The following is a 15,593-nucleotide window of genomic DNA, read 5'->3' on the forward strand; positions in this document are numbered from 1 at the left end:
TACTAGAGGCTATAAACTGTAAACTGCTTCCATAGTAGGCTCTATGTGTGCCTCTCTCTAACTCTCTTTACGTCTTAAATTTCTCCCTTCCACCTCTGCCCTGAGCAGAAGTCCTACAGTTGTTTTCACTAAGGCCAAATGTATGATGCCCTCCGTAAGTATTGGGACATTGAAGCATTTTTTCTTCTTTTGGCTCTAAACTTCAAAAGTTTGGATTTTAAATCAACAATGACTATGAGGTTATTGATGGTTGGCAAAGTTACAGATGCAAAAATCTTACCCCCAAAACATGCTAAACTCTCACCATTACAATAACAGGTGGGTTCCAAAAAAATATTCAGTATTGAAGGTCCCCAAGAACATAGCGGCCTCCATCATTCTTAAATGGAAGAAGTTTGGAAACACCAAGACTCTTCCTAGAGCTGGCCGCCCAGGGAGGTGACAAAGAACCCAATGGTCACTCTGACATGGCTCCAGAGTTAGTCTGTGGAGATGGTAGAATCTTCCAGAAGGACAACCATCTCTGCAGCACTCCACCAATCAGGCCTTTATGGTAGAGTGGCTAGACGGAAGCCACTCCTCAGTGAAAGACACATGACAGCCCGCTTGGAGTTTGGCAAATGGCACCTAAAGACTCTCAGACCATGAGAAATAAGATTCTCTGGTCTGATGAAACTAAGATTGAACTATTTGGCCTGAATGCAGAGTGTCACGTCAGGAGGAAACCTGGCACCATCCCTACGGTGAAGCATGGTGGTGGCAGCATCATGCTGTGGGGATGTTTTTCAGCGGCAGGGACTGGGAGACTAGTCAGGATAGAGGGAAAGATGAACAGAGCAAATTACAAAGAGATCCTTGATGAAAACCTGCTCCAGAGCACTTAGGACCTCAGACTGGGGCGAAGGTTCACCTTCCAACCATAAAACGACCCTAAGCACACAGCTAAGACAACGCAGGAGTGGCTTTGGGACAAGTCTTTTTAATGTCCTTGAGTGGCCCAGCCAGAGCCCGGACTTGAACCCAATCGAACATCTCTGGAGAGACCTGAAAATAGTTGTGCAGCAACGCTCCCCATCCAAACTGACAGAACTTGAGAGCATCTGCAGAGAAGAATGGGAGAAATTCCCCAAATACAGGTGTGCCAAGCTTGTAGCATCACACCCAAGAAGACTTGAGGCTGTAATCGCTGCCAAAGGTGCTTCAACAAAGTACTGAGTAAAGGGTCTGAATACTTCTGTAAATGTCATATTTCAGCTTAATTTGCAAAAATTTCAAAAAAGGTTTTTGCTTTGTCATTATGGGGTATTGTGTGTAGATTGATGAGGAGAAAAAACTATTTAATCCATTTTAGAATAAGGCTGTAACGTAACAAAATGTTGAAAAATTCAAGGGATCTGAATACTCTCCAAATGCACTTTACAAAAGGTTGCAGCTTCTAAGGTGCAGGGTTGAGTAACTGGGTGGTAGCCAGCTAGTGACAGTGACTAAGTTCAGGGCAGGGTACTGGGTGGAGGCCGGCTAGTGAAGGCTATTTAACCATCTGACGGCCTTGAGATAAAGCTGTATTTCAGTATTTCTGTCCAAGCTTTGATGCACCTGTACTGACCTTGCCTTCTGGATGATAGCAGGGTGACCAGGCCGTGGCGCAGGGGGTTGATGTCTTTAATGATATTTTTGGCCTTCCTGTTACATGCCTCTCTGTGGGCCAGCCCTCTCAGTAGAGGGTGTGGCTTATGTTTAAAGAATAGCTGAGGAACAGGTGACCATCAGCAGAATAGCTCATGGAAGTGCTACACGTAAGATTGTTTAAAAAACCTTGAAAACTAAAAGCATAACCAAATCCTGCCTATGTGACTGTGCAAATATTTACTGCATGTGTATAGGTCTGTGGACTGTATGAGTGTCTTCCTCGCTTCATCTGGATGCAAAGCAGTCAGTTTTAGAGAATGTTGATATGGCTAGCCTAGGCTAGTATCTGGATAATTCTCTGAAGATAAGGTTTGATCTACAGTATATTCTAACCACAGTCTGCTCTCACGGTCCATTTACAAAATACAGGATAAGTAGATAAGATATATGAGACTTGTTATCAGGCCTTAGATTAACTTTCTGCATCAACAGTAATCCGAGGTGTGTGTGTGTGTGTGTGTGTGTGTGTGTGTGTGTGTGTGTGTGTGTGTGTGATCAGCATTTGAAGCTCTGGCCTTGCGTTGTGTCCCCTTTTTTGATCTAATTGTAATGTTCCCTCCCTCTCTCTCGGTAGGTGTCCAGCGGCTACCTTGTAGTGGTGTTTGTGTACGTGACCGAGTTCACTGGCAACAAGGTACGCACGTGGACCTCCATGCACGTGCACGCCGCCTTCGCCGCAGGCATCATGATGGTGGCGATCACGGGCTACCTTGTGCGTACCTGGTGGATCTACCAGATCATCCTCTCCACATGCACCTCGCCCTTCCTCTTCTTCTGCTGGAAGTTTCCCGAGACACCCTTCTACCTGATGGCTAAGGGGAGGCTCCAGGAGACCCAGGTCCTGTTGGATTCCATAGCCTGCTTCAACGGCCTGGAGCCTGGCCGCCTGAGGGCCGAGGACCTCCTGGAACCCAAGGAGGCTTTGCTGGAGAAGGAGGTGGCAATGGGGAGAGCCCAGCCAGTGGAGCCCGAGAGAAAGCTGAGCATCCTGGACCTGTTTGGGACATGGAGGATGGCCTGGAGGACAGTGACAGTGTGGGCAGTGTGGTTCATTGGCAGCCTGGGCTACTACGTCTTCTCCCTGGGCTCCATCAACCTGGGGGGCAACCAGTACATCAACCTCTTTCTGGCTGGTGAGAGGGGGATGGGGGTTGGTTTGTGTGTGCATGTGTACTGTATGTACTATGGGTGTGTGGTATTTAAAAAAAAAAAAAAGTAAAAAGTGCTGTCTGCAGCATGATCTATTTTACTTGCACTCATATAGGACAGACAGTTGTTGGGCAGAACACGTTTCCAGAGACACCAGAGGTGCACATATTAATCATGCTGTAGAATTCATTACAGCCAACAGGTCAAACAAACTGTTAAAATAAACAAGTCACTCAGAAAAATGAATCGTTTGCGAACTTCACTTCACCACTTGTTTCAGCAGAAGGATGTGGGAGGGATGGAAGAGGAGCAGGGGCCGGTGTGTGACAGTCTGTGTGGCACGAAGAGAGAGGGACAGTAGCCAAACCGACTTGCGCTAGTTAGATAAGCTATGGCAGCAACAAGTTTATCTATCATACCATCTGGTCGTGCCTGCCTTGGCTGCTTCAAATTGTTGTAAAGAAGCTAGCTAGCTACAGTAGCCAACTTAGTTAGCCGCAATTAGCTAGATGGCTGGCCATTTTTGCAGCGCTACCTGTCCTTGTCTACAACATACTCATAAAACTGTTTATAGAACTGTTTTTATTAAAATGTGGCATTTAAAGGTCTATCCTTGCAGGCTATGTAGCAATGTTACATAGATAATTTGATTTAAAGATGCAGAAATCGCTCCCCCCATTTCCTGGTTTTCAGTTTGACAAAACAAGGAAGTGTAGTGTAGAGAATCATTAAAATATATTTTCCATAACCAAAAATATTGTATTTTCAGCTGTTTTGAAGCAGTTGTACAAAACCAAAATGAAACGTAAGAACAGGAAGCATGGAAATGGTGCATATAGAACAAATCTACTGCTTCTAAGACTTGCTTTCAATGTGGCTCAGTTGGTAGAGCATGGTGTGTGCAATGCCAGGGTTGTGGGTTCAACTCCCACGGGGGACCAGTACAAAAAAAAAATGCATGAAATGAAATGGAAATGTATGCACTCACTACTGTAAGTTGCTCTGGATAAGAGCGTCTACTAAAATGTATGTGTGCTTATTATAGAAAACTGGTCTCAGAGCATTTAGCATTATTCTGACACTTCATTTAGTATGATACTTTTGTGTATATATAGTGTATGTGGACACACCTTCGAATTAGTGGATTTGGCTATTTGCTGACAGGTGTATAAAATCGAGCACACCGCCATGCAATCTCCATAGACAAACACTGGTAGTAGAATGGCCTTACTGAAGAGCTCAGTGACTTTCAACATCGCACCTTCATAGGATGCCTAGGCTCCTCAGTTTCAGTGAAGGGAAATCTTAACGCTACAGCAGACATCTGCTAAATATGTGTACATGACCAATAAAATTTGATTTGAATTTATTTTACGATGACATTCTAGACAATTCTGTGCTTCCAACTTTGTGGGTACAGTTTGGGGAAAGCCCTTTCCTGGTTCAACATGAGAATGCCCCCATGCACAAAGCAAGGTCCATACAGAAATGGTTTGTTGAGATCGGTGTGGAAGAACTTGACTGCCCTGCACAGAGCCCTAACCTCAACCCCATCGAGGGGGTAGCTTTAATAGGGCAGATTGTAGCTTCCATCAATGTAATTGTCTGCATCATTTTCAATCCCCCATATAGTGTCTGTGTAATATTTTTTTCCCCTTACCCTACCCTAATTGAAGTCATGCGTCTTCCGAAACATGACCCGCCAAAAAGCGCTTCTTAACACAAAAGCCAGCTGCACCAATGTATCGGAGGAAACACCATTCAACTGATGACCAAGGTCAGCCTGCAGGCGCCCGGCCCACCACAAGGAGTCGCTAGAGTGTGGTGAGCCAAGCATCCCTGAGTCACCTCTTCACTGTTGACATTGAGACAAGAAATGCTAGCTGACCTTCCAGCCATACCGTCCACAATGAGGCTCCACCTGGGAAAATTCTCTACCGCGACGTCAGCTGCATGCGTTCTGCAACAGAGAATCTGGAGTGTGATTGCCAAAAAACAAAGTGCTTCAACTTTAATCCCACAGATGACCACACAGAAGACCCCATACACAGCACACCAGAAGAAGTGTAGTGGCACAGTCCAGAGGTTGTGGGGATATGGTGTGCCCTGGTGTACGACCACACCATCTACCCAGGGATCAAACCAAGAGGTGAATAAGACCCACTGCCAGGTGAAATGTATGCATAGAGTGGGTGAACCGTCCCTCAACGGCCAGAAAAAAACAATCTCCTTTGGTATTCCTTTGAGGATGTGCTGACCCTTATTCCTCCCCCAGTTACCTCACGCCACATGGCCATCGCAAGTGAGGTATGGTATATTCTGGCCAGCCACTAAAATTACATCTCAACATTATAACGTCAGCTTTCTAAAATATTGATCAGTTCATGACTATTTTTGATATGCTCATTCATTTTAATGCCAGGTTGTCGGACTACTGTAATATGACACATTTTTACGTTTGTCCATTGAATATTTGATCAGATCCAGCTTGTGGTCTTGTTGACATGTTTATTTTTGATCATTTCTACGCATCCTGTTGATCCTCCTTCGAAATGATATAGAAAATATTATTAAACTACATTCCTGTGGTCCTGGGTATTTATTTGTCTCATTTATGTCATGATCTACAATCAAAAGTAATATAATCCATTCAACCCTGTTTCTCTAATTTCAACCCTGTTACCATATCATTTTTATTAAAATGATTTTCTCAACTCACGAGGGTTTAACCTATTGTCCTTTTAATAGTTTGAATGATCATATGCATAACGTATGATCAAATATTTGAAAATAAATACTGAAATTAGTTTTAAAAAAACATGTGACTACTGAAAAGTTGGGCAAGAGATTTCAAAGTTGCTTAAATTAATATAAATCAAGTCTTTTCTGAAATTAAATGAGTATTCAATGTGAAGTTGACTTTCCTTACTTAAGGGTAGAGGGTTTATTAAACAATATTTTAAAATGTACTTTTTTCAGGTTCCTGAATATTCGTAACAGGGTTGTTGTAACAACCGTCGTATTGAGTAGACCAAGGCGCAGCGGGTTGAGTGCTCATATCTGACTTTATTTGAACACTAAACAAAACAAGAAAAAATACGAACGACAGCTAAACAGTTTTGCAGGCTAACCACAGCAGTGCAAAAACAACTTCCCACAAAAGACAGGTGGAAAAAGGGCTACCTAAGTATGGCTCCCAATCAGCAACAACGAAATACAGCTGTCCCTGATTGAGAGCCATACCAGGCCAACACAAAGAAATACACAACATAGAAAAAACATAGAAATACAAAAACATAGAACAATACTCAAAAACCCCGACAACACAAAACAAACACACCCCTGCCACGCCCTGACCAAACAACAATAACAAATAACCCCTTATACTGGTCAGGATGTGACAGTTGTGCCAAGCATAGCACACAACAAATAAAAAGTGTACCTTTGATGCCTGAGCTGGACGAATCAAATTATTTGACGGTTTATTACCTGTTTTTCTTAAATACATAACAGAAAATGATAAAGAGTTGATGACTAAATTGTCCTCCAAATTCTGGAATGTCCCACTTACCAACAATGCAGTTTTGAGAAAAATATAAAAGGAAATAAAACAAATAATTAAAGAGCAGCAATGTACCTGTACAGAGTCAATGTGCGGGGGCACCGGTTAGTTGAGGTAATTGAGGTAGTATGTATATGTACGTAGAGTTATTAAAGTGACTCTGCATTGATAACAAACAGAGTAGCAGCAGCGTAAATGACGGGGGGGGATGCAAATTGTCTGGGTAACCATTTGATTAGATGTTCTGGAGCCTAATGGCTTGGGGGTAGAAGCTGTTTAGAAGCCTCTAGGACCTAGACCTGGCGCTCCGGTACCGCTTGCCGTGCGGTAGCAGAGAGAACAGTCTTTGACTAGGGTGGCTAGAGTCTTTGACAATTTTTAGGGCCTTCCTCTGACACCGCCTGGTATAGAGGTCCTGGATGGCAGGAAGCTTGGCCCCAGTGATGTACTGAGCCGTACGCACTACCCTCTGTTGTGCCTTGCGTTCGGAGGCCTAGCAGTTGCCATTCCATGCAGTGATGCAACCAGTCAGGATGCTCTCTGGTGCAGCTGTAGAACATTTTGAGGATCTGAGGAACCAATGCCAAATATTTTCAGTCTCCTGAGGGGGAATAGGCTTTGTTGTGCCCTCTTCATAACTGTCTTGGTGTATTAGGACCATTCTAGTTTGTTGTTGATGTGGACACCAAGGAATTTGAAGCTCTCAACCTGCTCCACTACAGCCCCTCATCTCCTTAGTTTTGGTTACGTTGAGGGATAGGTTGTTATTCTGGCACCACCCGGCCAGGTCTCTGACCTCCTCCCTGTAGACTGTCTCGTCGTTGTCGGTGATCAGGCCTACCACTCTTGTGTCGTCTGCAAACTTAATGATGGTGTTGGAGTTGTGCCTGGCCATGCAGTCGTGGGTGAACAGGGAGTACAGGAGGGGACTGAGCACGCACCCCTGTGGAGCTCCAGTGTTGAGGATCAGCGTGGCAGATGTGTTGCTACCTACCCTCATCACCTGGGGGCGGCTCGTCAGGAAGTCCAGGATCCAGTTGCAGAGGGAGGTGTTTAGTCCCAGGATCCTTAGCTTAGTGATGAGCTTTGAGGGTACTATGGTGTTGAAAGCTGAGCTGTAGTCAATGAATAGCATTCTCACATAAGTGCTATTTTTTCCAGGTGGGAAAGGGCAGTGTGGAGTGAAATAAAGATTGCAACATCTGTGGATCTGTTGGGGCGGTATGCAAATTAGAGTGGGTCTAGATATTCTGGGATAATGGTGTTGATATGAGCCATGACCAGCCTTCAAAGCACTTGATGGCGACATACGTGAGTACTACTGGTCGGTAGTCATTTAGGCAGGTTACCTTAGTGTTCTTGGGCACAGGGACTATGGTGGTTTGCTTGAAAAATGTTGGTATTAGACTCTAGCTAGTGCCATATATGCTCTCAATGATCTCAAAGGCTAAACAGTCTCATCACCAGGGCCTTTCAGTCAAATAACAGCCACAGCTGGCCCGGTACCAGATGTCACCACACATAATGTCCCCATGCCAGCAATGCCTGCTGCCTTGCCCTGACTTCTTCTGTGATTGGCTGTTTCTAGGTGCAGTGGAGTTCCCTTCCTACCTGATTGGCTGTTATGCGATGGACCGAGTGGGCAGGAAGAGGACATGTGCCCCAGCTCTGCTGCTGGCTGGAACGGCCTGCGTGCTCATCATTGTGGTGCCAAATGTACGTACAAACAATCACGTGTGTTTGTGTGTGAGCTAGAGAGAAATCAAAGGATATGATACACCCAGAAAATATGATCCCATTGGCCCAATTTGGGCAAGATGTACAGGGGATAGCTAACACAAAGCCTACACTAAGCCCACAGCATCCAAACATAGGGTAGCCTACACCAGTCCAACATAGGCTAGCGGACACCAGCCCAACATGGGCCAGGCCACACCAAGCCCTGCACAGGCTAACCCACACTAAGCCCAGCTACTTCATAATGTAGAGGCAGAGGCTCATTACAATATTTTGGGCCGTGGTTTGCATATACGCCAATTCATGTTGTTAAGCTAAAAAAAGAATACAGGATAAATTGCTGACATCATTTAAACCAGAGTTCGGAACTTTAAAGCCAATTATCTCTGAATAATCTTTTTTTCAGATAGAACCTTGTAGTACAAAGTTCACAACATTATATTTGTTCAACCGTTACTGAGAGAGTTGTTCCAGTTAAAATGTTCTGTTGTGTGGAATCACAATTTCTTTGTTATGCATGTTACCAATGATAAAGTCTGTAAAATTACTTAGATAACTGCATGTGACATGAGAAACATTTAAGTTTCTCTGGCTTCTAATCTGTGACTGGATATTTTATTTCTGATGCTCTGTACCCGTGACTCCGCAGATTCTCGCAGTATCTCACAGGGAATTTGTGACTTTGCATGTCAAAATCTTTTTAGATACATACCTGTCGTTAAATGCCAAAATATTATATTTTCCAATGTCACTGAACAAGAAAGAAACAACCAAAACATCAATAGCCACTACAATATTGAAACATGATTTTGTCATGAGTTCAGTACCATTTGCTTGATTTTTGCAGACCCACGACTATGGTGTATCAAAATTAGCTAGCTAATGTTAGCATGCTAGCGACTCTAGTCAGCATAGGCTGCTACATGATAATCAGCTCACGTTAGCTAGCTAGCATTAGCTAGCTCACCTAGCTAGCTGTAGTCCAATGGGAACCGATGCAACCCTGCTGGCTACGTCGCTAGCTAGATGACCAGTGGTGACAGTGAGGTCCCTATGAGATTCAAGCCTTTAATAAGTGCCATCGTGTAGGAATGGCAAAGAAAATAATGGTTGATGATCTAGCTAAGTTAGCTATGACAGTTACTAGTGTGCATGCACAAATGCATGACAACACATTGTATCAAAGTCAAGAAGGCATGCAGAATGGACTGCATCGTTGGGACTGGACTAGTTAGCTAGCAAATGGGTACAAAACGCTGGTACACAGATGCATAGCTCATACAATTATATTTTGTTCTAGTCCATGACAATACATGTTGCAAAGAAAATACCTGCATCAAATATATCTCATTGCTTTGTATGCTAGGGCAAAAAAATCTCTAAGTGTGTTTTTTTTGCGTAGGAAAGGTGAAGGGGGACACATTTATGATAGCTTGTGTGACCGACAATGAAAAACCCAGTGACTACAAGATGTCCTCGTATACCCATATGTGACCGACCAGCTCGATTCGGTCTTATGTAGCAACATTTTAAATTGTGTTTTTTACATTGGATAAAAGTAGAGACTCAGAGATAGAAAATGGTATATCATACACTGCAGTTGCGGAACAATGGGAAAGTAATTCTGCTTTGAAAGTTGATTAACTTGGAACCTCACTTTTGAGAAAATGGCGTTTGAATGTTTTGGTACACCTACTGGAGAGCTCTTCTTTGTCTACACCCATTCAGCATCGTTCACACCCTCTTAAGCTTTAGGTCTACAGTAGCCTCAACAGCACTCTGTAGGGTAGTACCACAGTGTAGCCGGAGGACAGCTAGCTTCCATACTCTTCTGGGTACATTGACTTCAATACAAAACCTAGGACGCTCATGTTTCTCACCCCCTTCTATAGACTTACACAGCAATTATAACAACTTCAGAGCTCCTGCAGCATGAACTGACATGTTGTCCACCCAATCAAAGGATCAGAGAATGAATCTAGATCTGAAAGCATAAGCTACAGCTAGCTAGCACTGCGGTGTAAAACATGTGGTGAGTAGTTGACTCAAAGAGAGAGAAAGACAATAGTTGAACAGTTTTGAAAAAATGAATGTCTTCCAAAATGGAGACGCAAGAGAAATAGAGAGAGAGTGTCATTTTTTTCAGTTTCACTTTCTAAGCTAGAAAATGCAGCTAGCTAGTTTAGCCTACTGAAACACCCTGCTCAAACAGATGGATGCTATGTTAAATTGCTGGCTATGACTTTCCAACACAACACTGGAACTCTTCCAAGTCAAGGTAAGCTTTTGGTATTACTAAGTTATTGCCACCTGGGCCCGCCGGTGTAACTGCTTACTCACTACATACTAACGTTACTGTATGATTGTAACAGGTTTACTAACGCGTTAGTTTGATTAGCTATACTGACTATGGCATTACTTTAGCTAATATGGTGACAACGATGTCGGCTGTTTGTAGAGGTTTGGCTTGGAAAGGTTTTTTCGCCTAGTCACATGCAGCTGATTTTTTCCAAAAGTGAAGGGTAGAGAAGGAATGCAATGTGGCTGTTATGAGAGAGAACTCTGCTTACACCTTATCATAGGTGTATTCATGCCGCCAATTCTGTTGAAAAACGTTTCTTAAACGGAACAAAATGGGGATATACATGAATTTGTCCGATATAAATTCTCATTTGCAACTGCTAGATGCAGGCAAGAGTGTGCAAGTCGGTATTGAATGTCACTGTCTGTCACCTCAAATGTGTCTCTCAACCTGTGTGCAAATACATTATAAACGCTCATTCTTAGGCTAGGTTGTAGCAAGCTCATGATGGGTAGAGGGAAAATTAGTGTATCATGTAGTAGCCTAAACCTATCGCTGTTACATTGAACTGGGTGAATGTAATATGAATGAGTCATCTAATATGCTGTAATAGAAATAAGGCCATGCTCATGAAAAAATAATCGCCTTCCCTCATCTTAAACACACTGTGTTCGTAAATTTAATATGGAGTGCCAGAGTGTGCGCTGGGCATTTGTAAACACAGAGCGTTGTCAGATTGTTTGTTGGTAAATTCAGAGTGTTTCGCTCTCAGAGCGTTTAGAGCACAAACTGGACGCCCTGGCCGAGGAGTAGGGTTGATCCGAGCGTTCTGTCCTCACAGCAGTCAAGCACCTAAGCTTACTAGCTAACGTTGGCTAGGTTGCTAGCTCCTTCCAGACACAAATGAGACAACAGCTCACTCGCCCTAGCAGAGCTGGTTAAGCTACTTTTATGCTATCCAGAGCATTGGTGACTGCAACTGTGCTGCTGGCAACAATTTAATTACGCTTTTTTGCCAACGTTTTCTGACACTGGCCATATTCAACGGGTGTTGAGCGTTTGTAAATTCGTCAGTTATTCTGCGCTCTGGCACACTCAGACGAGAGTGCTCTGAAGTCAGAGTACAGTGCCTTGCAAAAGTATTCATCCCCCTTGGCGTTTTTCATATTTTGTTGCATTACAACCTGTAATTTAAATTGATTTTAATTCAGATTTCATGTAATGGATATACACAAAATAGTCCAAATTGGTGAAGTGAAATGAAAAAAATGACTTGTTACAAACAATATATAAAAAAAACAGAAAAGTGGTGCGTGCATATGTATTCACCCTTTGCTATGAAGCCCCTAAATAAGATCTGGTGCAACCAATTACCTTCAGAAGTCACATAATCAGTTAGATTGCACACAGGTGGACACATGATCGCAGTATATATACACCTGTTCTGAAAGGCCCCAGAGACTGCAACAACACTAAGCAAGGGGCACCACCAAGCAAGCGGCACCATGAAGACCATGGAGCTCTCCAAACAGGTCAGGGACAAAGTTTTGGAACAGTACAGATCAGGGTTGGGTTATAAAAAAATATCTGAATCTTTGATCGTCCCACGGAGCACCATTAAATCCATTATTAAAAAATGTAAAGAATATGGCACCACAACAAACCTGCCAAGAGAGGGCCGCCCACCAAAACTCATGGACCAGGCAAGGAGGGCATTAATCAGAGAGGCAACAAAGAGACCAAAGATAACCCTGAAGGAGCTGCAAAGCTCCACAGTGGAGATTGGAGTATCTGTCCATAGGACCACTTTAAGCCGTACACACCAAAGAGCTGGGCTTTACGGAAGAGTGGCCAGAAAAAAAGCCATTGCTTATTAAAGAATCAAACGCGTTTGGTGTTTGCCAAAAGGCATGTGGGAGACTCCTCAAAATATGGAAGAAGGTACTCTGGTCAGATGAGACTAAAATTGAGCTTTTTGACCATGAAGGAAAAAGCTATGTCTAGAGCAAACCCAACACCTCTCATCACCCCGAGAATTCCATCCCCACAGTGAAGCATGGTGAATAGTTATGCATGCTCATGTTGTCTTTTTTAAATCTTATTTCTTGTTTGTTTCACAATCAAAAATATTTTGCATCTTCAAAGTGGTAGGCATGTTGTGTAAATCAAATGATACAAAACTCTAATTTTAATTCCAGGTTGTAAGGCAACAAAATAGGAACAATTCCAAGGGGGTGAATACTTTCGCAAGCCACTGTAGATAGCATGAGCGAATTTACCAACTATGTCTATCAACAGTTGTCACATTGACATCATGAACATTCTATTGAAATGGTTACTTGCATAGTGGAGTCTTTTGTTAATTAAGACATGTACCCTAGCTAGCTAATCAATTAACCATAATCCCATCTCCCGACGTTACTACCCTGCATGAATCTGCAGGTAGCTAATCAACCAGGTTAAATGTTATCTAGCTAACATTAGGCTCTAACTACCAAAGAAAATGGCTCTGAGATAGGAATAATATTACTAGACAGATCATACACAAGCCCAGATATTTTTCCTCATCAATCTACACAGTAGTTTCTTAACTAGCATAAAATTGAGCACATATAATGACAGAAATAAGATTAAAACATTAGCAACTTTGACAGGAAACATAAGGAAACAAATACTGTACTCACTGTCTTGTTTTGCACGCTTTGTACAAAATAATAAAATGCAGTAGGACAAGATCTTCATAAAATGTAGTTCTTTATTAGCTAGCTATAAATGGCATGTTCATTTGTCTCCGGCCATGATCAACTGAAATGACCTCACGACCTGGGTGGTCTTAACCAATCTTTGCGCAGTATGCAATGACGGTAAAATGCAACCAATTACAAAATTCGGTTTGTTGACACATGAATATTACATCCCCCTTCTTTTAAAAAAGAAACGTATTCTACATACTTTAAAGCATTTCTTTTGAATACGTGCTCTTTAGTTTGAAATCAAGGTAAGTAACCATGTTTACTGCACCAACATAACAGACTTTTATTTTTATTTTTTTATTTCACCTTTATTTAACCAGGTAGGTTAGTTACAACTGCGACCTGGCCTAGATAAAGCAAAGCAGTGCGACACAAACAACAACACAGAGTTACACATGGAATAAGCAAACATACAGTCAATAATACAATAGAGAAACTTCTATATACAGTGTGTGTTAATGAGGTAGGATAAGGGGGGTGAGGTAATAAATAGGCCATAGTGGCGAAATTATTACAGTATTGTCACGAATGTCGAAAGGAGCAGACCAAAGTGCAGCGTGGTTGTAGTTCCACATTTTATTAAATCCGTGAAACTTTGCAATACATAAATAACTGAAAATGACAAAACAACAAACCGTGACGCAGAGAGAAACAAACACTACTCAAAATATAGTAACCCACAAAACCCAGGAAGAAAAACCCCTACTTAAATATGATCTCCAATGAGAGACGAGGACCAGCTGCCTCCAATTGGAGATCAACCCCCCCAAAAAACATAGAAATAGAAAAACTAGAACTTAAACATAGAAATACAAAACATAGAAAAACACAAAACACTCCCTGTCACGCCCTGACCTACTCTACCATAGAAAATAACCTCTTACTATGGTCAGGACGTGACAAGTATGGCAAATTAAACACTGGGGTGATAGATGTGCAGAAGATGAGTGTGCAAGTAGCGGTACTGGGGTACAAAGGAGCAAAATAAATAAAATAGATAACAATATGGTGATGAGGTAAGTTGGATGGACTATTTACAGATTGGCTATGTACAGGTGCAGTGATCTGTGAGCTGCTCTGACAGCTGGTGCTTAAAGCTAGTGAGGGAGATATGAGTCTCCAGCTTCAGTGATTTTTGCAGTTCGTTCCAGTCATTGGCAGCAGAGAACTGGAAGGAAAGGCGGCAGAAGGAGGAATTGGCTTTGGGGATGACCAGTGAAATATATCTGCTGGAGCGCATGCTGCGGGTGGGTGCTGCTATGGTGACCAGTGAGCTGAGATAAGGCGGGGCTTTACCTAGCAACGACTTATAGATGACCTGGAGCCAGTGGGTTTGGCGACGGATATGAAGCGAGGGCCAGCCAGCGAGAGCATACAGGTCGCAGTGGTGGATAGTATATGGGGCTTTGGTGACAAAACGGATGGCACTGTGATAGACTGCATCTGGTTTGCTGAGTAGCTTGTTGGAGGCTATTTTGTAAATGACATCGCCGAAGTCAAGGATTGGTAGGATAGTCAGTTTTACAAGGGTATGTATAACAGCATGAGTGAAGGATGCTTTGTTGCGAAATAGGAAGCTGATTCTAGATTTAATTTTGGATTGGAGATGCTTAATGTGAGTCTGGAAGGAGAGTTTACAGTCTAATCAGAAAACCTAGGTATTTGTAGTTGTCCACATATTCTAAGTTAGAACCGTAGTGATGCTGGAAGGGTAGGTAGGTGTGGGCAGCGATCGGTTGAAGAACATGCATTTAGTTTTGCTTGCATTTAAGAGCAGTTGGAGGCCATGGAAGGAGAGTTGTATGGCATTGAAGTTCATCTGGAGGTTAGTTAACACAGTGTCCAAAGAAGGGCCAGAAGTATACAGAATGGTGTTGCCTGCGTAGAGGGGGATCAGAGAATCACCAGCAGCAAGAGCGACATCATTGATGTATACAGAGAAAAGAGTCGGCCCGAGGATTGAACCCGGTGGCACCCCCATAGAGACTGCCAGAGGTCCGGACAATAGGCCCTCCGATTTGACACAATCAACTCTGTCAGAGAAGTAGTTGGTAAACCAGGCTAGACAGTCATTTGAGAAACCAAGGCTGTTGAGTCTGCCAATAAGAATATGGTGATTGACAGAGTCGAAAGCCTTGGCCAGGTCAATGAATACAGCTGCACAGTATTGTCTCTTATCGATGGCAGTTATGATATCGTTTAGGACATTGAGCTTGGCTGAGGTGCACACATGACCAGCTCGGAAACCAGATTGCATAGCGGAGAAGGAACGGTGGGATTCAAAATGGTCGGTGATCTGTTTGTTAAGAGGACGTGATTCCGGTATTGGGATTTATTGTCAAGAGACCATGGTGGGAAATTCAAAACTGCAAGAATCTAATAATTTTAATTTCTCAAACAA

General features: G+C 42.9%; 1 protein-coding gene across 1 annotated transcript in view; it reads left to right on the plus strand.

Annotated features, from left to right (window-relative positions):
- slc22a16 (solute carrier family 22 member 16) overlaps positions 1–15,593 on the plus strand; it is a 61,912-nt gene that overhangs the window by 34,209 nt on the left and 12,110 nt on the right. The window contains exons 4-5 of the mRNA XM_029732956.1: positions 2,264–2,822; positions 7,989–8,116. Of these exons, the coding sequence (XP_029588816.1) occupies positions 2,264–2,822; positions 7,989–8,116 (687 nt within the window). The remainder of the gene's footprint in view (positions 1–2,263; positions 2,823–7,988; positions 8,117–15,593) is intronic.

The sequence above is a fragment of the Salmo trutta genome, chromosome 35 (assembly GCF_901001165.1).
Source record: "Salmo trutta chromosome 35, fSalTru1.1, whole genome shotgun sequence".
Classification (NCBI taxonomy): Eukaryota; Metazoa; Chordata; class Actinopteri; order Salmoniformes; family Salmonidae; genus Salmo; species Salmo trutta.